Here is a 24,020-nt window from a genome sequence, read left to right on the forward strand (position 1 = left end):
TCAGTCCAACTACTCCATGCTATGTTCGCAAACTAAACTAATCCCATCTGCCAGTGTTTGGCCCATATCCCTCTGTCACAAAGCTGGTCTTTTTTCTAAAAGCTGGTCCTTCTTCTCAAGGATACCGTGTCCTTGGTTTTTTTCAGAGTGGTGGTAAAACGGCCCCGGGCTCCAAAATGGATGGTTTAGTACAGAAATGAAAAGGGTATTGGTCGGCTTTTTTGTTTACACGTCAACAGATGAGACTTTAGGCCCAAGCTTTTATGTTTTCGAAGTGATCTACATAATGAAAGACAAGTGATCTGTCGTGAAAGCTGAGGCCTTGTTTGAGTGAGTTCAGCAGTGGACTGTGTGGAGAAAGGAACAGCATAATTAAGTCTAGTTTAGATAGACTGAGTCCTGTGAGTATTCTATATTCTGTTCTTTGTGTTTCATTCTGTATTCTTGTGAATACGTTTATCTGTTTTAAATCCTGATAGTCAACCTAGCTAACTTCGGGTAATTTTCACTGTGCACTTACTGAAACAAATAGCAAAGTTACGGTCTGTGCTGCCTGCTTAAGAATGTTCTGAGTGGTCTGGCCTAGTCCATAACACCTCCAAATCTTTCCCATTCATGTCCTTATCCAAATGTCTTTTAAACGTTGTAACTGTACCTGCATCCCCGCTTCCTCTGAACATTCATTCCACATACAAACCATTCTCTATGGGGAAACAAAGGTGTCCCTCCTGTCTTTTTAAAATCTTTCTCCACTCACCTTCAAAATTTGCTCCCTAACCTTGAAACCCCCACTCTAAGGAAAGGAAACCCATCATTCACCTCATCTATACCCCTCATGACTTTATAAAGCTTGATAAGATCACCTCTCAACCTCCTATGCTCCAGTGAAAAAGGTCCCAGCCTATCCACCAAGATGTAGGTATATTCATATCCAGTTCAATGTTGGTGCAGGCTTGAAAGACCAAATGGCCTACTCCTGCTCCCAGTTCTCTCTCCCTCTGTCCAGGACAGCAAGAGACCATAAGACCTAGGAGCAGAAATTAGGCCATTCAGCCAATCAGGTCTGCTCCACCATTCAATCATGGCTGACATGTTTCTCAACCCCATTCTCTTGCTTTCTCCCCGCAACCCTCAATATCCTTGATACACAAGAACCTATTTATCTCTGTCTTGAATATACTCAGTGACTTGCCCAACACAGTCTCTGTGGCAATGAATTCCATAGGTTTCGCAGTCTCTGGCTCCAAAGGTTTCCCCTTTATCTGTGTTCTAAAAGGTCTTCCCTTTACTCTAAGGCTGTGCCCTTGGGACCTCGTGTATCCGACCAATGGAAGCATCTTCCCAACATCCACCCTGTCCAGGCCAGTCAGTATTCTGTATGTTTCAATTAGATCCCCCAAGTGTGGGCTGTAAATCAGCGTAAACCAGACCCTTCAGGATGAGCTACAGCACGGATTAGGTTTAGCAAAGTGAGAATGGAGGGAGAATGTGGGGATGGAGATTTTCAGCGTTTAGGAAATAAGAGAGGAAAGAAAGTTCAATCTAAATTAGAATTGAATGGATGGGCTGATGGGTTGAGGTGTGGCAGGTAAAGTTTCATTTAGATAAATGTGAGGTGTTGCATTTTGGAAAGGCACATCAGGGCAGGATTTACACACTGGCCGTGGAGAGTGTTCCTGCATCAAGAGACCATGGAGTGCAGATTTGTAGTTCTGTGAAAGTGGAGTCACAGGTAGACACGGTAGTGAAGAAAGCGTTTGGTGGCGCTTGCCTTTATTGAGCAGAGCATTGAGTACAGGAGTTGGGATTCATGTTATGGCTGTACATGACATTAGTTAGGCCACTTTTGGAACACTGCATTCAGTTCTGGTCTCCTATGTTGGAAAGATGTTGTGAAACTTAAAAAGTGTTTGGAAATTATTTACAAGGCTGTTGCCAGAGTTGGAGGGTTTGAGTTATAGGGAGAGGCTGAAAAGACTGCAGCTGTTTTCCCTGGAGCGTAGGAGGCTGAGAGATGACCTTATAGAGGTTTATAAGGGGCATGGATAGGAGTCCAAAATGAGGGAGAGAGAAAAAGAAATTTACATTGCAGTGAATCTGCACAGTTACTGGACATTGCAGTGCATCTGGGAAAGGTTAATGAACAGCAAAATTCACAGCTGACCATGGAGGAACCTGTGTGGGGGAGCTCACAGAACAGGAACAGAGAAGTGTATAGTCTTTAACTTGTAATTTAGCTGTAAGTCTGCAGTCATGAATGGAGTGGATTCTTTCTTGATTATATGTTTTACTGGCATCTGTCTCTTGATTAAATTTTAAAAATATAAACCACAAGTACTGTGTTAGCCCAGAGCACTTTTTTAGAGCAAAAAGACGGTGCTATTTTCTGGGTCTGTAGATTGTGAAGGAGCAAAGGTGGCCTTTATGAGAGTGATATGCTCTTCCTGTCAGATGTGGGAGATTAGGGAGAGTATCCATGTTACTGGTGATTATGTCTGCAGTAAGTGTGTTTGCTTGCAAATCTTATTGGATTGTGTGGATAAGTTGCAGTGACAGTTCGAGGTAATGAGGAATTTACAAGACCTGGGGGTATGATGGTTTGGCAATGATAGGAAGGGAGAAAAGCCGCAGCTACAGTCAGGGAGATGGGTTAACTCCAGGAAAGGTAGGAGGGGTAGGCAGGTAGTGCAGGAGTCTTCTGTGGCTGTCCCCATTTCAAACAAGTCTGCTGTTTTGGAAAATGTAGGGGGTGATGGTCTCTTAGGGAATGTAGCACGAGCAGCCAAGTTTCTGGTCTCGAGACATGCTCTCATGCAATGAAGGGAACGTCAGGTTCCAAGTGATCAATTGTGATAAGGGGCTCTCTAGTCAGAGGTACAAACTGACGCTTCTGTGGTTAGCAGCGAAAAATAAGAATGGTGTGTCGCCTCCCTGGTGCCAGGATCAAGGATGTCTCCGAGAGGGTGCGGAATGTTCTCAAAAGGGAGAGGGACTGGTTGGAGGTCATTGTACACATTGGAACCAATGACATAGGAAGGGAAAAGGATGCCATTCTGAAGGGAAAGTGTAGAAAGTCAGGCACAAATTTTAAAAAAGAGGTCCTAGAGTCAAGAAAAATCTGGATTACTGCCAGTGCTATGAGCTAGTGAGGGTTGGAATAGAGAGGATAGAGCAGATGAATGCATGGCTGAGGAGCTGGTGCATGGGAGAAGGGTTCACATTTTTGGATCATTGGAATCTCTTCTGGAGTAGATGTGACCTGTACAAGAAGGATAGATTGCACCTGAATATTGGAAGAGAGCTAATATACTAGCAGGGAAATTTGCAAGAGCTGCTCGGGAGGAATTAAACTCGCAAGGTTGGTGCGTGGAGAGGTACCCAGGGAAATAGTGAGGAAAGAGATCAATCTGAGACTGGTACAGTTGGGAAAGGAAGTGAGTCAAACAGTCAGGTCAGGAAGAGACAAAGCAGAGAGCAAGGTAGGATTGACCAATTAAACTGCATTGACTTCATTGCAAGAGGACTAACAGGGAAGGCAGTTGAACTCGGGGCATAATTAGGAAGATGGGATATGATATCATAGCAATTACAAAAATGTGGCTCAGGGATGGGCAGGACTGGCAGCTTAATGTTCCAGGATACAAATGCTGCAGGAAGGATAGAAAGGGAGGCAAGAGATGAGGGGGAGTGGTGTTTTTGATGAGGGATAGTATTCCTGTTGGACTTAAGGAGGATATTCCTAGGAATACATCCAGGAAGGTTATTTGGTTGGAACAGAGAAATAAGGAAGGGATGATCACCTTATTGGGATTGTGTTGTAGACACCCTCATGGTCAGTGGGAAATTGAGAAACAAATTTGTATGGAGATTTGAATTACCTGTAAGAGTAATAGGATGGTTATTGTTAGGGATTTTAACTTTTCAAACATAGACTGGGATTGCCATAGTGCTACGGGTTTAGATGGAGAGCAATTTGTTAGAAACGGACCTAAGGGGCAAGTTTTCATGCAGAAGGTGGTGTGTGTACAAAGCTGTTCGAGGAAGTGGTGGGTGCTGGTACAATTATGACATTAAAAGGCATCTGGATAGGTATATGAATAGGAGGGGTTTAGAGGGTTATTGGCCAAATGCTGGCAAATGGAGCTAGTTTAATTTTGGATATCTGGTTGACATGGATGAGTTGGACCAAAGGGTATGTTTCTGTGCTGTGTCTCTCTCTGACTCTGGCTTGCCACTAATGTTTGCCACGTCTCTATGTTCAGTTTCTTTCTGGTGTCAGTGTCAATACCTTGTTGTCTCATTCCGACCCCACCTCCCCCCGGATTGACAATGATGACTTTTGTAATCTCTTTTTACATACTATCTGAAGACGAAAGTTTCAAAATCAACAGCTTATGCTTGACTCTCCTGCTCCTCGGATGCTGCCTGACCTGCTGTGTTTTTCCAACACTACACTTTTCGAATCTGATATCCAGCGTCTGCAGTCATAATTTTCACATCAATGTCTGACAGTCACTCAATCCATCGGGACAGCAAAGATTTTCAACTCTGATTCTGTGAGATGGAGCAATGCTTTTTGGTTCCTGTTTCATAACGTTTTTAGCATCAGTTGGACTGGATGAGAGACCCTACTGTTGCAGTGCACTGAGTGTGGAGCCAGAAACAGTTATACGGCCTGGAAAGAGGAATTCACACCGGGGAGGGGCTGTACACACGATTGTGTGCGGCTGAAGCTTCAGCCATGGAGAAACCCGAGGAATCCTGCCCCATGGAGAAACCGTGGAAGTGTGGCGACTGTGGGAAATGCTTCAGTTTCCCGTCTGCCCTGGAGACTCATCGGCGCAGTCACACCGGGGAGAGACCATAAGACATAGGAGTGGAAGTAAGGCTATTCGGCCCATCGAGTCCACTCCGCCATTCAATCATGGCTGGGCATTTCAACTCCACTTACCCGCATTCTCCCTGTAGCCCTTAATTCCTCGACACAACAAGAATCTATCAATCTCTGCCTTGAAGACATTTAGCGTCCCGGCCTCCACTGCACTCTGTGGCAATGAATTCCACAGGCCCACCACTCTCTGGCTGAAGAAATGTCTCCGCATTTCTATTCTGAATTGACACCCTCTAATTTTAAGACTGTGTCCACGGGTCCTAGTCTCCTCACCTAACGGAAACAATTTCCTAGCGTCCACCCTTTCCAAGCCATGTATTATCTTGTACGTCTGTATTAAGTCTCCCCTTAATCTTCTAAACTCCAATGAATACAATCCCAGGATCCTCAGCCATTCCTCATATGTTAGACCAACCATTCCAGGGATCATCCGTGTGAATCTCCGCTGGACACGTTCCAGTGCCAGTATGTCCTTCCTGAGGTGTGGGGACCAGAAGTACTGGACACAGTACTCCAAATAGGGCCTAACCAGAGCTTTATAAAGTCTCAGTAGCACAACGGTGGTTTTATATTCCAACCCTCTTGAGATAAGTGACCACATTGCATTCACTTTCTTAATCACGGACTCGACCTGCATGTTGACCTTTAGAGAATCCTCGACTAGCATTCCCAGATCCCTTTGTACTTTGGCTTTACGAATTTTCTCACCGTTTGGAAAGTAGTCTATACTTTTATTCTTTTTGCTAAAATGCAAGACCTCGCATTTGTTCACGTTGAATTCCATCAGCCATTTCCTGGACCACTCTCCCAAACTGTCTGGATCCTTCTGTAGCCTCCCCACTTCCTCAGTACTACCTGCCTGTCCACCTAACTTCGTATCATCGACAAACTTCGCTAGAGTTCCCCCAGTCCCTTCATCCAGATCATTAATATATAATGTGAACAGCTGTGGCTCCAACACTGAACCCTGCGGGACACTGCTTGTCACCGGCTGACATTCCGAAACCATTCCCCTGCCCAGAGTGCGGGAAGGGCTTTACCAGCTCCTCCAACCTGCTGGCCCACCAGTGAATCCATACTGGGGAGAGTCCATTCTCTTGCCCCGCGTGTGAGAAGAGCTTTGCCCAGGCCTCTAACCTCGTGGCTCACCAGCAGGTCCACACTGGGGTGAGATCCTTCCCCTGCCTTGAGTGCGGGAAGACCTTCAGCAAATCCTCCCACCGGCGGGTCCACACTGGGGAGAGGCCCTTCATCTGTTCTGAGTGTGGGAAGGCCTTCAGTAATTCCTCTGCCCTGCTGAGGCACCAGCGGGTCCACACCGGGGAGAGGCCATTCCCCTGCCCTGAGTGTGGGAACAGTTTAAACGTTCCTCTGACTTGCTGGACCACCAGCGGGTCCACACTGGGGAGAGGCCGTTTGCCTGCCCCAAATGCAGGTGGAGGTTCACGTCGTCCAGTAACTTGCAGAGACACCAGAGGGGGCACCAGCAGATTCCGCCGGCGACACTGATGAGGGTCACCCCCAGGAATGAACCTCCTGCCCGTTCTGACAGTGGGTGCAGTGGGAGCGTCAGCGAGCTCTCTTTGTTTTCTGCGAGACAGCACCCCCACATCCCTCCCATCTTCCCCCAACCCCAGGTTGGCTCACGGGTGGCACAGTAGCTCAGTAATTAGTGCCACTGTGTCACATCGCCAGGGACCAGGGTTCGATTCCACCCTCAGGGTGACTGTCTTTGTGGAGTTTGCACATTCTCCCCCCATGTTTGCAAGGGTTTCCTCTGGTGCTCCCACAATCCAAACATGGGCAAGTGAATTAGCCAAGCGAAATTGTCCCAGAGTGTTCAGGGATATGTAGGTGCAGTGTATTGTTTAGGGGGTAATGTAGACGAATAGGGTAGGGGAATGGGTCTGGGTGGGTTACTCTTCAGAGGGTCAGTGTGGACTTGTTGGGTTGAAGGGCCTGTTTCCCTGTAGGATTCTGTGAGCTTTGCTTGCAGTGCTGCTCACTGAGCCCGGGATTGCACGTTCCCACTGAAGTGATCCGCTCAAACCTCAGATGGCATCCAAACCAATGTACCAAACTAAAGGGGTAGCCATGGGCACCCGCATGGGACCCAGCTATGCCTGCCTCTTTGTCGGGAACGTGGAACAGTCCATTTTCCTCAGCTACACCTGTTCCTCCAGTACATCGATGACCATATTGGTGCCACTTCATGCTCTCACAAGGAGTTTGAACAGTTCATCATCTTTATCGACACCTTTCACCCCGACCTCAAATTCACGTGGACCACCTCCCTTTCCAGGACCTCTCCATCTCTGGCTACCGACTAACCGTGGACATCTACTACAAGCCCACCGACTCCCACAGCTACCTAGATTCCACCTCCTCCCACCCCACCTCCTGTAAAAACGCAATCCCTTATTCCCAATTCCTCCGCCGCATCTGTTCCCAGGATGACCAATTCCACCGTAGAAAATCCCAGAGGGCCTCCTCCTTCCAAGTTCGCAATTTCCCTTCCCACGTGGTCGACAATGCCCTCCAGCACATCATCTCCACATCCTACAACACCGCCCTTGAACCCCACCCCTCCCAATGGAACAAGGACAGAACCCAACCCCAAACGTCCTCACCTTCCACCCCACCAACCTCCGGATACATCACATTAGCCTCTGCTCCCTACAAACGGACCCCACCACCAGGTATATTTTTCTCTCCCCACCCCTACCAGCATTCCAGAGAAGCTATTTCCTCTGCGACTCCCTCGTCAGGTCCGTGTGCCCACAACCAGCCCACACCCCACTCCCGGCCCCTTCCCCGCCACCACAGGAAGTGTAAAACATGTGTCCATACCACTCCTCTCACCTCCATCCAAAGCCCCAAAGGATCCTTCCACATCTAACAGAAATTTACTTCGACATCCACTGTATCCATTGCATCCAATGTGGTCTTCTCTACGTCGGAGAGACAGGACGCCAACTTGTGGATTGTTTCAGAGAACCACTCTGGGACACCCACAAACCTGTGGCTGAACACTTCAACTCCCCGTCCCATTCCATCAAGATCATTGAGGTCCTGGGCTGTCTCTATCGCCAAACCCTTACCACCTGACGCCTGGAGGAAGAAGACCTCTTATTTCAATGTGGAATTCAAACGTTTCCTCATGTATCCTCCTCCTCCTCCTCTTTTTTTCCCCCCCCCCCACCTTATCACAGCCCCAAGCCTCCACTCACCCTCCTGACCTGTCCATCACGTTTCCCATCTATCCGCCCCACCCTCCTCTCCGACCAATCATCTTCATCTGCTTATCGCATTCTCAGCTACCTTCTCCCCAACACCACCCCCCCTTCCATTTATCTCTCAGCGTTCCCGGCACACAAGCCTCATTGCTGATGAAGGGTTTATGCCCTAAACGTCAATTCGCCTGCTCCTTGGATGCTGCCTGACCTGCTGTGCTTTTCCAGCACCACACTCTCGACTCTATCCACCTATGTTGTTCAGAGATATAGGACCTGCTCCAAACTGATCCACAGTCCAGTTGATAGGACATGGTAACTAGATTTAGCTTGTCTACACTAATATATATAAAGAGGAGGGGATCATAACATAGGTCATGTAAAAATGAATAAGGAATGGAAGGGGTGGGGGGGAATATTAGCTAAAATACAGTGAAATGGGGGGATTTCATTCAAACCTAATTTAGAGGTATGTATGAAAATATAGAGACTGCAATACTGAACATGACAGTAAAATGTCCCTTTCAGAAAGTAACATGTGCAAGAAATCAGACAGAGATCATAAAATCCCTACAGTGCAGAAAGAGGCCATTTGTCCCATTGAGCCTGCACTGACACACCAAAGAGCATCCCACCCAGGATCACCCCATTCTCCTGCATTTAGTATGACTAATCCACATAACCTACACATCACAGAGCAATTTCGCATAGTCAATCCACCTAACCTGCACATCTTTGGACTGTGGAAGGAAACTCATGCAGACAGGGAGAACATGCAAACTCCACACAGACATTCACTTGAGGCTGGAATTGAACCTGGGTCCCTCGTGCTGCGAGGAAGCAATGCCAACCACTGTGCCTCCCCAATATGATATCAAATTTAAACAAATGCTCTGAGCTGCAAATTTGTCCATGTGAAGAACTTACTGCAAATGATTTGAAGCAAGATCCATATGAATTGTGTTTTGGGAGCGATCCAGAACATATTTCATTAATGATTGAAAATCTTCGACCTTTGGAATGGTCTGCGAGAGTGTGTTGGAGTCAGATTCAATTATGGCATTCAAAAGATAGTTGGATCATTAAACTGAAAAGGAAAGTAATCAGTGTTCGGTGAAGAGTAGCACTGGATACTGTGGTGATTATAATTAGGTCAGTCAGGTGAGTTCCCTATTGGGGGTGTTCACCTTCTCTTCTTAACATTTCACTTCAATAACCTTAAGATTCCCAATATCTGTCGGGTGCTTTCTCTGTTCAAGTGTCTACTCGAGTGACTCAGTGTCAAATTTTGTTTATGAATTGTTCCTCTGATATCTCATGAGAGGGGCTATGATATTAACAGTGGTGTCTAAATAGTTGTGGGTCACAATGTGCCCAAGTGAGAAAGAATAAACTGACCATTCTTAAATATTCATTTTTAAACCATGGAAATAAAATTAATGTTTGGAAAATATACAACTTATCATGTATGAAGAAGATCAGAAATAGGAATGGGAATAGGTAATTGACTGTTGAGATGCTCTGTCTTTCATCACCATCCATGGCTGACCATTTATCTGAATTCTCTTTCCTGTACGTTTTGTTTTCCATGTCTTCACCTGATGAAGAGGCTACGCTCCAAGCGGGTGCGATTTCAAATAGACGTGTTGGACTATAGTTGTGTAACTTATGACTGAAAAAAATTGAGTATGTTATTACACATACTGGAGCAGTGGGATTTAAACCTGAGCCTCAGGGCTCTATGGGAGACTACAGCTGCATCACAAAAAAAACCTCTGTAGTAAATAGGTCCTCTTCTGTTGAATGAGAGGAAACACCTTCCTCCTCAACATAGACATGACCACTGTACCCCCACAGGCCATTACAGTAAATTGAGCCCATCTCCTGTTGAATGAATGAGTGAGAACACCTTCCTCCTGAACCCCTCGAGCCCATTGTAGTAAAGGGGCGGGGACAGTGAAGGGCCTGCGAACCTCTCCGCCAATCCCAAAGGCTGCGGTCGGGGCGGCCGAATCGGAGAGTGACATTCCGGGTTGTGGCAGCCTTTTTAACTGCAAAGCCGGCCGCCATTGGTCAGGTGGAGTAAGGTGCGCTCTGATTGGAGGGGGCTCGGATGACGCGCGTCACTGAAGGAGGAGACGGAAAGAAGAAGAAAAACAAAGATGGCGGCGCGAGGCTGCGGTTTTCTCATCGACTCAGCGGGCGGTTTCTGACGGAGGGAGGGGGGCAGACAGGCATCGTTTACCTCAGAAAATACCTTTAAAATACATTTCAAATTGAAGCCCCGGAACTTTTCAAACAAAAGTTGTGAAGAAAAGGAGACAGTCCCCGGTGGTGGGGGGTTTATTGTTTATTTTTGTATAATTTCCGGGGCCCGGGAAGGGGGAGGTGACGGTTACCGGGTGAACGAGAAAACAAATTAAAAATGTCGGCGGTGGAGGAGAGAGAGCCGGCGCCCGCGGCTTCTTCGGCGGCGGCCGGAGCCCAGGAGCTCAACAACCCCCCGGAGCTGGAGGAAGGTCCGAGCTCCAAGAAGCGGGGGGTCCGGCTGGAGGCTGGATTTGCTCAAGGCTTGTATCTATTAACTTATTTAAATGGTACCTACTGTATGGGGCTATGGTTTACATTAAAACCGGAGGATCATGTCAGAGTGTTTGTTTATATTGAGCAGTTGTAGTTGGTAAAATACACTCCCTGGAGGAGCACCTTCTCTGATGCTGCATTTCTTGCCTCCTGCCCTTCCCCCATTTGTTATTTCACATCTCGATTTTACATTTTATTTGGTCAAATTTAATTTTATATTAATGAGACTTGGTATTCACTGTGTTATTAATTTGTTTGTTGGATTATTGTAAGAAAAAAATAATGGTGTCATGTCATTTCTGATGTCAGAGTTTGACATTGAATGTGCAGATGTGAATATCAGTAAGTTGTGAAAATAAATCAAGAACTTGTGGTTCTTACAAAAAAGCAGTTCACTGATATTAATGGCATTGTCTCATTTGAGGATGATGACTTGAGTCTGACTAACAAACCGTTTCATGTACTCACCCAATTTAATTAAAATTTTCTTTAACTTAATTAAAGAAAATAACTCTGGCAATCTAAGATTTGTACAATTTGTTTATAAGATTTATTTATACGTCCATTGCTCTCGATGTGGTCTCTGCCACATTGGGGAGACTGGACGCCAACTTGCAGAACATTTCAGGGAACAGCTCTGGGACACCAAAACTAAACAACCCCACCGCCTTGTGGCTGAACGCTTTAACTCCCCCTCCCAATCCGTCAAGGACACGCAAGTACTCTGCTGCCTCCCCCTTCAAGCTCTAGCAACCTGATACTTGTTGGAAGAACACCTCGTCTTCTGCCTTGGGACCCACAAACTACATAGGATCAATGTAGATTTCATCAGTTTCCTTATTTCCCCTCCCCTTCCCCCACACCACACACCTTGTCCCAGATCAGAGTTGAAAAATGTGGTACTGGAATAATGCCGAGAGGCCATGCGTCTCGGAATTCCCTGGCTGTTCTCTGGCATGGCACTCATCCACAGATTCTATCAACAAACAGATTGACCTGGACCCAATATATTGGCCACTGCAGCGGACAGTTGGAACTGACAAAGGGAAGCGGCAGAGACAAACCACTATAAATGCCGGAGGAAACATCACAGAAGCACTTCACAAGAGGCTCCCAAGCACTGAGGATATCACGTAGACAGGGGATGAAACGTCTGCAACAAAAATTCCCAGCTCGGCAAACACAATCACAACGAGCACCCGAGCTACAAATCTTCTCACAAACTTTGAATTGAGCATAGGAGTTGGGACATCCTGTTGCAACTGTCACACATGCCACACAACACAAGGCGTGGTCCTTCTCTGACTTACCATCCCTTTGAATATCAGGGGGAAGACACCCTTTTAATTGTAACATTCAGGAAAGATGCCTTACTTCAACAAAAATGTGCTGTGCTCACAGATGCTTGGACAGAGAAAGGAAGTTGCAGTCTGGGGTGAAGCTCAATCTTCATTCAGAGAGAGAGAGAGGAGCAGCAGTAGCTTCAGAAGCTCATGGTCCAACTTGTGCATTCAGACAATGGGGGGGAGGGGGGGATTCTGCGCAAAATCTGGGAATGAAGCAATGTGTCCACCTTTCCATTCCTTATCCTGGGAGGGAGAGAGAAGGGGGGGAAGCACTGTTCACTTGCAGCAACGGGAGGCAGAGATTATGAATCCAAGCAGGGAGCAGACTCTGCAAATGTCAGTTTCAATCGGCTTCTTCTGAAATATTGTGTGCAATTCTGGTCTCTCGCCTATAGGCAGGATGCTGTGAAACTTGAAAGGATTCAGAGAAGAGTCACAAGGCTGTTGCCAGGGTAGGAGGGTTTGAACTACAAGGAGAGGCTGAATAAGATGGGGCTGTTTTCCCTGGAGCATCGCAGGCTGAGTGTGTGTTTTTTTAAAGAGGTTTATAAAAACTTGGAGTGTGGACGGGGTGAGTAGAAGAGGTCTTTTCCCTGGGATAGGGGGAGTGCAGAACTAGAGGGCATAGGTTTAGGGTGAGAGGGGAAAAATTTAAAAGGGACCTTGCAGTCAACCTTTTTTTGCAGAGGGTGATGAGTGTATGGAATGAGCTGCCAGAGGAAGTGGTGGAGGCATCTGGATGGGTATATGAATAGGAAGGGTTTAGATGGATATGGACCAAGTGATGGCAAATGGAACTAGACTAATTTTGGATATCTGGTCAGCATGGACAAGTTAGATTGAAGGATCTGTTTCTGTGCTTTATGTCTCTGACTCTGTGACTAGTGAAAAGCATTTGTCGAAACATTTATGCAACAGAAAATTATAAGAGAGTAAAGATAAGCCTCACGTCGTTGATCCATGAATCCTGGTTGTATGGATGTATTTCCAGTAATAGAGTCAGTATAGCATGGAAGGAGTCCAAAAGACAGCTTCTTTTACAAAAAGTCACACTTAAAACTTAAATCTGAGTCTTCTGGAAATGTAAGACAACCGTGCGTTAATATAAGACAGATAAGTCTGGGGTATATGTTACATATTTGATGGAATGTTTATGGCTCTAAAAGCATGATTTGCAGTGTTTCTGGGCTCATAATTTTGTACTGCAGAATATTGTATATCTTCAGTAAGAACGTCAATACCGCACGATAGATGTTCATTCAGCAACTTGAGTGAACTCTTCATGGAGTATGCAATCCACCACATTACCCTGCTGTATACATTTACATATAGATCAACACAAAGATCTTGGGTATTAAGAGAGGAAAGAATGTTCCACAGAAACTAGAATTGTGTGTTCTGATTTTTGATTGTGGACTGACAGCGATTACCTTTGTAATATTCCTGTGGAAAGAGATTGCAAGAGAAGAATTTAGAGGCAGAAATCTCAGACCAAACAAGTCTGACAGTTGCTTGATTCACCAGGACTTGGATATTGATGGCCTTGAAAACAAAGGGGAGAAGGTCTGCCTGCCTTGTTAGGTTTTAAACGTCAGTGTGACTGGAAACTCAGAGTCTCACATACCCACACACCAGAGTCGTGACTGGAACATGCTTTACAGACTGATTGAGAGAGTCCTCCAATGATCAGAGGGTTCACCAGTAACACCACGCATATGCTGTAAGTGTGAGTGAGTTACAACTGATTGTTGAACCTGGAGAAATATGAGGACACCTGCACCATGGAGAAATCATGAAAATGCAGGGAGTGTAGGAATGGTTTCCCTTCCCCGCCTGCGCGATATTCATCAGCATTTGCACACCGGGCAGCGGCCATTCACCTGCATTCAGCACGGGAAAGGCTCCACTCAGTCGCATCACCTCTTGGTCCACACCGGGGAGAAACTGCTCATCTGCCCTGTATGCTGAAGCAGATGAAGGACATTTTTTTTTATCCTGGATGGAGCATACTGCAGGTATACCTGAAATAGATACATTTGTCTCTATCCCACTGAGTCTCCAGCACAGGGCCAGGCCAAGCTGCTCAATTGGTCTCTGTGCTTATTCTCCACCGGAGCCTCCATCCACCCCTCTTCATTGCCCCCCATCTTCCCTCCATCAACATAAAGGTATCCCCCACTTTTCGTAAGTTCACTTTACACTACTTCACTTTTACAAAAGACCTACATTAATACCTGTTCTCACAAACAGAAAGAAATTTGAAGAGGATTGTCGCTTTTACAAAGAAAGGCATAATATAAATTAATTCATGGTAATTGCTTCTTTGCTTTAGGCCATTTCGGCTTATGAAAGGAACACTCTACTTTCAAATAGTGGGGGAAAGCTGTATCAATACAATACAGCACAATCACAGGCCGTTCTTATTTAGTTTAGGCACCACCTCCAAGCCTGTGCTAATTCTTAATCCTTACTTAGATCTGCTATTTATTGCCCATGTTTAGTTTCTGTTCCTCTGTTCACCTCCCGTTCATGCGTCTTAAATGTTGTTAAGGTGCCTGCTTCCACTACCTGCACTGGCAGTGCATTCCAGAAACCCACCACCCCTCTGTGTAAATTCCCCACCCCCACCACTTCTCCCCCAAACAGTCCCCCTCTCACCTTGAACCTCTTTTAGTTGACTTTTCCACTTTGCAGGGAAAAAAACACCTCTGACTATCACAGAATCCCTCCAGCATGGAAACAGACCATTCAGCCCAACAAGTCAACACTGGCCCTCTAAAGATTAACACGTGGAGTCCCGTTTTCTTACCCCCATTATCGACATTTACTCCTGACTAATGTACCGAACTTTCACATCCCTGAACATTGGGGCAATTGACACACAGACGATCCAACTTAACCTGCCTCTCACTGGACGCTTCGCTAATCCTAACCTATACAAGTTTGGATTGTAGGAGGAAGCCGGAGCACCCGGAGGAAGCCCACACAGACACGGGAGGTGGGGTGCAGGGACAATCTGCCAACTCCACACAGATAGTTGCCTGACACTAAAATCGAACGCAGGTGTGCAGAATAAACAGCTGTAATGTAACTCAGCACGCTTCCTTTAGTGTAAGTGTACCTTCTTGACCACCGTGCCGACCTGCATTACCACTTCCACGGATCTATATGCCCAGATCCCTCTGTATGCCAGTGCTCCTATGTGTTCTGCCATTTATCATACAATTCTTATATTTTCTTCGTCTCTATCGAGCTTCACCTTAACTGCCTTTCTCTCTTCATCTCTTTTTTTCCCCCTCCTCACCCCTCCACACATCAGCATATCATAAGACCATAGGAGCAGAAATTAGGCCATTCAGCCCATTGAGTCTGCTTCGCCATTCAATCACGGCTGATACGTTTCTCAACCCCATTCTCCTCGTAACGCTTGAACCCTTTGATACTCAAGAACCGATCTATCTCAGTTTTAAATATACTCAGTAACTCGGCCTCCGCAGCCTTCTGTGGCGGTGAATTCCATAGATTCACCACACTCTGGCTTAAGAAGTTTCTCTTGCCTCTGTTCTAAAGGGTCGTCCCTTGACGCGAAGGCTGAGCCCTCAGGTTCTAGTCTCTCCTCCGAATGGAAACATCTTCCCAACATCCACGCCATTCATTATTCTGTAGGTTTCAATTAGATCCCCTCTCATCCTTCTGAACTCCATGAAGTATAAACCTAGACTCCTCTAATGTTCTTCATATGTTAAAGTCTTCATTCCTGGACCATTCTTGTGAACCACGTCAGAACATGTTCCAGGGCCAGTACATCCTTCCTGAGATATGGGGCCTAAATCTACATACAGTACTCCAATTGTGGCCTGACCAGAGCCTCAGAAGTACATCCCTGCTTTTATATTCAAATCTGATCAAAATATTTACCTTCCTAACCACTGACTCAACCTGCAAGTTTACGTTGAGAGAATCCTGGAGTAGAACTCCATAGTCTCTTTGCACATCAGATTTCTGAATTTTCTCCCCATAATCCTTCTGTTCCAGAGTAGCAGCAGAGATTTCCAGACACCTCGATTGTTTTCAGGGATATCAAAGGATCTTAGGAATTGCCAGTATCTCAGGCGGAGGCAGATGGGAATGTGGCGTGGTCCTTTAAACTGCAGAACTTTCCAAATTCCCTGAGTCAGCAGGTACTCTTTCTGGACCAAGAAACAAAACGGCCACTGAGAAACTGCTACATCAGAAGACCTCAGAGGCAGGAATTAGGCCATTCAGCCCATTGAATGGTGGAGTAGACTCAATCATTCTAAAGTATCAAGGGTTACGGGGAGAATTGGGTTGAGAAACGTATCAGCCATGATTGAATAGTGGAGCAGACTCAATGGGCTGAATGGCCTAATTTCTGCTAGTTAACCATCCCTGGGAAGAAGGACGCAAAACAACAAGCTGTTTCCTGGGACAGATGAGCTAAGTGTTTAATAAGCTCATGACAAAAGGACAATTAAGTTTGTCTGTGGAAGGAAGGCCCTGACGTAAAGGGGTTTTTTTGCAGGAAAGGCTGTACCAAGCAAACCACTAAACCTCGAGGATAAGAAGGTAAACGACAGACCGGAGAAATCCAGAAGTGTGGGGAGGTGGTGTTAGAATCGAAAGAAGCATCACATCACAGATTTGAAAGCGAGGAATCTCCACCAGAGTTCAACCTCAGAATGATGTGGCAGCAGTACTTGGAAGAAGAATGCTGCATTGAATCCCTGGACACTTCCAGAGACAGATTCTTATGGTGGAAACTCAGTTAAATTCTGCCATCAATTGGGTGATAGCCAAATTGTGAGGTTGAACTTGGTTACTTGAGGAGTTTTATTTTTGGTTGCTACATACAATAAAGTGTAAATCATTGTTTCAGCAGTTAATTGTGTGCAGTTTCTGAGTTCAGAGCCAAATTAAGGCGATTCACCCACAACCACAGAGAGGGGCTGGGATTCATGTTGACTCCATTGCATTCAGCAGTACATCACGTCAATACTCTTATAAAGCGAAGGCTGACAGCACCACCTTTCTCAAACAGAAACACCCAGAGGACTATGTCACCTAATAATCTGTAAAATTAGCATTAAAAGTGGTGTAAATGTCTCTAGTGATAAGAATAAATCCCCAACACTTTAAAATCAACAATCAGCTATTTATTTGTCCAACTCTCACGTTGAACAAAACTATTAACAAACTGGATACAGGCCAGGAACAGATGGGTGGCACTAGTTTAGTTCGGGATCATGGACTGGTTGGTCTGATTCCAGGCTGCATGACTCCATAGCACGGAATGAATGGGGATCCATCCCAAAGATGATAAAGGTTTCAACCACCACCTTAGGCAAATGTGTGGACTCCCTCCAGATAACTGAGGGTAGTGGGGCACTGTGAGGGTCAGTAGATCAGTCAGCCAGCCAGTTCTTTCCAGGAGACTTGTCTCTCAAGAAAGGAAGTGGTTTCCTGCCCCATCAGCCAGATTATCCAGTTTGGATTAGGTCCTATATTTCCAACAAAATATGTAGACAGGGCAGTGTCTATAACAAATATGTTATTAAACTTGGAAGAGTGCTGAAGACATACACAAGGATGTTACCAGGATTCAAGGGTCTATGTAAAAGGGAGAGGTTGGACAAGCTAAGATATTTTTATTTAGAGCATTAGAGACTGAGAGAGGGCCTGAGAGAAGTGAAGAGATCGTGAGAGGGTGAATGCACTCAGACTTTTACTCCAGGGTTGGGGAAGTGAGGGCTAGAGGGCATCAGTTTAAGGTTCGAGGAAAAAGAATAAAAGGGAATGTGAGGGGCAATGTTTCTTTTTACGCAGAGGGTGGTACACATATGGAATGAAATGCCAGCGGAAGTGGTTGAGGTGGGTCGATTAACAACATTTAAAAAGGCATTTGGACAAATACGTGGATAGGAAAGGTATGGAAGGAAACGGGCCAAGTGCAGGGAAATGGGCTTAGTGTTGATGGACAGTTTGTTCGGCGTGGACCATGTTGGGCCGAAGGGCCTGTCTCCTGCTGTGGGACTCTATGATTCGCATCTCTTTGTCGGTCCGACAGTTTTGAGTTTCCAAATGAACATCTCACTAAATCAGGCCGAATAAAATCCAATCTCATTCGTCAACTCTGATGCAGAGGTGCTGGTGTTGAATTGGGGTGGACAAGGTCAGAAGTCACATGGCGCCAGATTAAGTGATGAAGGAGCAGCACTCATGAAAGAGCAATGCTCCTAAAGCTTGTGATTTCAAGTAAATTTGTTGCACTGTAACATGGTGTCATGTGACTTCTTCAACTCTGGGTTTGTCTCAAACTTGACGGGATACTTTGTCCAACTCGGCATATTTTATCAATATTGCTTGGAGGAATTTTTTTGAAAGAATAGATTCCCTACAGTATGGAAACAGGCCCTTTGGCCCAACAAGTCCACATTGGCCCTCCGCAGAGTAACCCAGCCAGACCCATTCCCCTATCCCTCTACATTTACCCCTGTAATGCACCACACCTACACATCCCTGAACACTATGGGACAATTTAGATGGGCCAATCCATCCTAACCTGCACACCTTTAGACCATGGGAAGGAAACCAGAGCACTCAGAGGAAACCCATACAGACGTGCTGGGGCGGGGTGGGGCATCGTGAAAGCTACACACAAACTGTCACCCCGAGTGTGGAATTGAACCCAGGTCAGCATTGTGAGGCAGTGGTGCTAACCACGGAGTCACCATGCCACCCCTGAGCCATGTAGGTGGGCTTGTTGGGGGGGGGGGGGGGGGGGGAGGGGAAGAGGGTGGTGCGAGTCCAGCACAAAACAAAAAAAAGCTCACTGCACCCACTGTCAGAATGGGCAGGAGGTTCAGCCTTGGGGGTGACCCACAGCAGTGTCACTGGTGGAATCTGATTGTTGGATGCACTGGTGCCCCCGCTGGTGCCTCCGCAAGTTGCAGAACAATGTGAACCTCCGCCCACAATCAGGGCAGGCAAACGGCTTCTCCCCGGTGTGAACCCATTGGTGGGCCAGCAGGTTGGAGGAGCGGGTGAACCCCTTCCCACACTCGGGGCAGCTGAATAGCCTTTCCCTGGTGTGGACCCGCCGGTGGGACAACAGGTCAGAGGAATTGCTGAAGGCCTTACAACACTCAGAGCAGGCAAAAGGCCTCTCCCCCGTGTGGACCCGCTGGTGTCTCAGTAGGGTGGAGGTACTCCTGAAGACCTTCCCGCACTTGGAGCAGCTGAAGGGCCTCTCCCCAGTGTGGACCCGCTGATGGGCAAGCAGGTTGGAGGACCTATTGAAGGCCTTCCCGCACTTGGGGCAGCTGAAGGGCCTCTCCCCCGTATGGACCCGCTGATGGGAGAGCAGGTTGGAGGAATTGCTGAAGGCCTTCCCACACTCTGGGCAGCTGAAGGGCCTCTCCCCCGTGTGGACCCGCTGATGGGCCAGCAGGTGGGACGATTTCCTGAAGGCCTTCCCACACTCTGGGCAGCTGAAGGGCCTCTCCCCAGTGTGGATTCGCCGGTGGGTCAGCAGGGAGGAGGAATAGCTGAAGGCCTTCCCGCATTCTGGGCAGCTGAAGGGCCTCTCCCCCGTGTGGATTCGCCGGTGGGTCAGCAGGGAGGAGGAATAGCTGAAGGCCTTCCCGCACTCTGGGCAGCTGAAGGGCCTCTCCCCCGTGTGGATCTGCTGATGGGCCAGCAGGTGGGACGATTTCCTGAAGGCCTTCCCACACTCTGGGCAGCTGAACGGCCTCTCCCCCGTGTGGACCCGCCGGTGCCTCAACAGGTTGGAGGAGTCGCTGAAGGCCTTCCCGCATTCGGGGCAGCTGAAGGGCCTCTCTCCCGTATGGACCCGCTGATGGGCCAGCAGAATGGAGGAATTGCTGAAGGCCTTCCCACACTCATGGCAACTGAAGAGCCTCTCCCCTGCGTGACATCGCTGGTGGGTCTGGAGGTTGTCCACCCAAGTGAACCCTTTCCCGCATACGGAGCAGTAAAACGTCCTCTCACCAGTGTGTATATGCTGGTGGGCTAGCAGGACACAGGAGCAAGTAAAGCCCTTTGCCCGCTCGGGGCAGGAGAATGGCCTCTTCCCAGTGTGATTGCACTGATGAGCCGCCAGGACAGATGGGACACAGAAGTCCTTCCCGCAGTCGCCACAATTCCATGGTTTCTCAACAGGTTGTGTTTCCTCGGGTTTCTCCATGGCCGAAGCTTCAGCTGCACACACACGTGTACAACCCTGCCATGAATTCTTCTTTCCAGGCAGTAGAGTTGTTTCAGGCTCCACACTCAGTGCGCTGCAACAATAGGGTCTTTCAACCAGTGCTCCTTCTCACAGAATCATAGTTGAAAATTGTTGTGGTCCTGATGGACTGAGTAACTGTCAGACACTGACGTGAAAGTGAGGACTGGAGACGCTGGAGAGTCAGAGTCAAAAACTGCATCGCTGGAAAAGCGTAGCATCAGAGAAGCAGGAGAATCAACATTTTGAACATAAGCCCTTTATCTGTTGACTTTGAAACTTCTGTCTTCAGATAGTCTGTAAGAAAAGATTACAAAAGTCATCACTGCCAGTCCGGTTAAGAATGAGATATCAAGGCATTGACACTGACACCAGAGAGAAACTGTACACATAGATGTGGCAAATGTTAGTGGCAAGCCAGAGTGATAGAGATATTAGGCACAGAAACAGACCCTTCGGTCTAATTCATCCGTGCCAACTAGATAACCTAACCTAATCTTGGCCGATTTGCCAGCATTTGGCCCATATCGTCTCAACCCTTCCTAATCGTATACCCATCCAGATGCCTTTTAATGTCATAATTGTACCAGCACCCACCACTTCCTCTGACAGCTCTTTCCTTAAACACGCCACTTTCTGCATGAAAGACTCATCCCTTAGGTTCCTTTGTTAAGTTCTTTTGCTTGAGCTTCTTACACTGCAATACGCCAACTTCTGTGAACAACCAAACTTTATTAAGTACAGTACAAGCTGTGGAGAAACTATTAACACTCTTTGCAATGCTTGTACACAACAGTACCAAACAAAAACCCCTTAAACAAAGTAAAACTGAAACAGAGGCTGACAGGTGAAGTTAGAAGGCCAGAAGAAGGAGAGAATGTTAGCAGTCATTCTCCACATAGTCCACTGCTTAACCCAAACGAGACTTCAGCTTTCAGGACTGACCACACCCTTTCATTATACAGGTCACTTCTAAAACATAAAAGCTTTGGCCTCAAGTCTCATCTGTTCACATATAACCAAAAATGCCTCCCAATACCGTTTTTCATCTCTGTACTAAACTAGTCGCTTCGGAGCCCGGGTTTTTTTTACCATCGCTCTGAAAAAAACTAAGGACACAGCATCCTTGAGAAGAAGGACCAGCTTTTAGTAAAAGGACCAGCTTTGTGACAGAGGGATATAGGCCAAACACTGGCAGGTGGGATTAGATTAGTTTGAGAACATAGCATGGAGTAGTTGGACTGAAGGGACTGTTTCTGTGCTGTTTGACTCGGTAACTGTTCTGCAATGGTCTGAAAACCATTTTCTTGCCTTCCCCCATAAACATCCCCTTCTTTGTTGTTCCAAAATCAGATGAACTCAGCCTTGATTATATTCAATGATCCCATAACTGCAGGAAGACATCCCCACTTCTGGACTCAATTACTCTTGCTAATATAACACGTGCTTTGCTCATTGCTTGCTACATCTATCTGACAACTGGCATTGACTGGTATGGAAGGATGCTGAGGCCCCTTTATACACATTCCTGATGAAGGTCTCGTGCCTGTAACGCCGACTCTCCTGCTCCTCGGATGCTGCCTCATCTGCTGTGCGTTTCGAGCACCACACTTTTCGACTCTGATCTCCAACATTTGCAGTCCTCACTTTCTCCACATCCTAATATATCACCAGTTAAACAATGCATCTCCTTTCTGCTTCCCCACCCCACAAGCGAATGATATCACTACACATCATGGTACTGCATTTTCCATGAGTTTGCCAACTGAGACACAGACCTGGCCCAACTTTTCCAGAATCTGCCTCCTCCATAAATTGAGATTGTGAGAGAGAGAGACAATAGGGTGTCTCTGATTAGCAGGAGGACGACGCTCCTTCCGGTCCTCCAGTGCTTCCTATTGGCCCAACAAAAGGAGATCACGCGCAGTTTCCGCGGACAACCAGGAGCATGCACAGGTTTTGTTGACACCGGCAAACATGCATAGTGTGCGTTGTCACCGAGGAGCATGCGCAAGACGCTCTGTGAAGTTGCTGGTGTTACTGACAGGTTTTGTGCCCAAATGACAACTGGAGACAAGAAAGGCTGGAGCGACATTTTATATTTATCCTGCGACTCGACATTTTATTCCTTTTGCATTTTATTTGACTACTCATCTTTTTCTCAGGGTAGGGGACTCCCAAACTGGAGGGCATAGGTTGAGGGTGAGGGGGGAAAGATTTAAAAAGGACCTAAGGAGTAGAAAAAAAAGTGTGAAAGTTAATTCCCCTGAAGAAGTGCCCTGTCCAAACCTGCACATCTTTGGATTGTGGGAAGAAACCGGGGCACCCAGAGGAAACCCAAGCAGACACGGGGAGAATGTGCAAACTCCACACAGTCACCCAAGGCTGGAATCGACCATGGTGGTGTGAGGCAGCAGTGCTAACCAATATTCGCAAAATACTAAATTCAAACTTGATTGGAATTCAGTATTTTGGGGCAAGATTTAAATCAATTGGCCAAAATTGAGTATATTTTAGTCTCCAGGCAACCCAGCTACTGAGCTGTTAAAATGTTAAATTGTTAACTTGTTCAGAACGTTTGGTGCTATGTCAGCTGGTTCTGCTCACTTTTCAACTCTCTTGAAGGTAGAATACACCTCTACACCTTCTAACAGAACCAATTTTTCAAGACTAGGAATCGGCCATTCACCCCTAACAGGCGAAAGTGAGTACTGCAGATGCTGGAGATTAGAGTCAAGACTGTGGTGCTGGAAAAGCACAGCAGGTCAGGCAACATCCAAGGAGCAGGAAAATTGACATTTTGGACAAAAGCCTCATTCAGCCCGAACAGCCTGTCCTCAACTGCACATAGTTCAAAGCAAGTTTGAGAAAGATGGCTGCAGCTTTGTCTTAATATAAAATTGAACATGCGTTCAAACTTTAATGCTGTTTCTGAATATATTATTTTAGCTATACTCAGTTTGAAAGATCAGCCATTTCTCGTGCACCCCTATCTCCCAGGCAGTGTCATCACCAACCATTCTCTCTCTCTCTCTTCTGAGATGAGCTTGATACAGCGATCAAAGAGAGCTCGAGGCATGAGAAAGTTTAGTGGGAGTTGGAAGAGATACAGAATGGACAGGGTGACAGAGTGTGGGGGTCATTGAGAAACTGGGGGGAACAGAGGGTGGTGGGGGTGGAAAGGAAAGACTCGGGGATCAAAGGGTGGAGGAAGACAATGAGGGCGAGAGAGAGAAAATGGGGGGCAGAGAGTTGCGGGGCGAGAGAGAATGGATGGGGGCAGTGGGTGGGGAGAGAGACAGCACAATTCCCACCTTCCCCAGGACTGGGGCAGTGTCCCATGAACTGGAACCTACTCCTCCCACAGCAGTCATTTCTCAATCCACATGTGGCTAAAGCAGAAGAATTATATATTCCCTGCAGGCCATTTCACCCAGACTCATCAACTTACTCTACAGCCCTGCAGTTCCCCATAGCTAACCCACTCTAACCTGCACATACCTGGACACTTTAGCACAGCCGATCCATCCGAAACTGCAGATCCTTGGACTGTGGGAGGATACCGGAGCACCCAGAGGTAACCCACGCAGACAGAAGGGGGAGAACATACCAAAGTTCACACAGACAGTCACGAGAAGGTGGAATCAAATCGCTTCTAACAATTCTCCCACACCTGCAAAACCCTGATCACTATGGGTAATTTA

The 24,020-nt window shown here is 46.8% G+C and overlaps 1 protein-coding gene and 1 long non-coding RNA gene across 4 annotated transcripts in view; one reads left to right on the forward strand and one right to left on the reverse strand.

The window, feature by feature from the left end:
• The first annotated feature begins 5,164 nt into the window (after positions 1-5,164).
• LOC140460691 (uncharacterized) lies at positions 5,165-16,952 on the forward strand. The gene is made up of 3 exons (XR_011954288.1): positions 5,165-5,372; positions 9,732-10,694; positions 16,597-16,952. It is a non-coding gene; the product is annotated as an uncharacterized lncRNA (long non-coding RNA).
• Positions 16,953-18,853: 1,901 nt separating this feature from the next.
• Positions 18,854-24,020, reverse strand: part of LOC140460663 (uncharacterized) — a 52,010-nt gene continuing 46,843 nt past the window's right edge. For 2 of the 3 annotated variants that reach the window (XM_072555279.1, XM_072555277.1), the window contains one exon: positions 18,854-20,613. In XM_072555279.1, the coding sequence (XP_072411380.1) occupies positions 18,934-20,277 (1,344 nt within the window). In that variant the 5' untranslated portion in view covers positions 20,278-20,613 and the 3' untranslated portion in view covers positions 18,854-18,933. Of the gene's footprint in view, positions 20,614-20,913; positions 21,031-24,020 lie in introns of all 3 variants that reach the window. The other variant, XM_072555278.1, reaches the window with a different exon arrangement.

Source organism: Chiloscyllium punctatum, chromosome 36, assembly GCF_047496795.1.
Source record: "Chiloscyllium punctatum isolate Juve2018m chromosome 36, sChiPun1.3, whole genome shotgun sequence".
Classification (NCBI taxonomy): domain Eukaryota; kingdom Metazoa; phylum Chordata; class Chondrichthyes; order Orectolobiformes; family Hemiscylliidae; genus Chiloscyllium; species Chiloscyllium punctatum.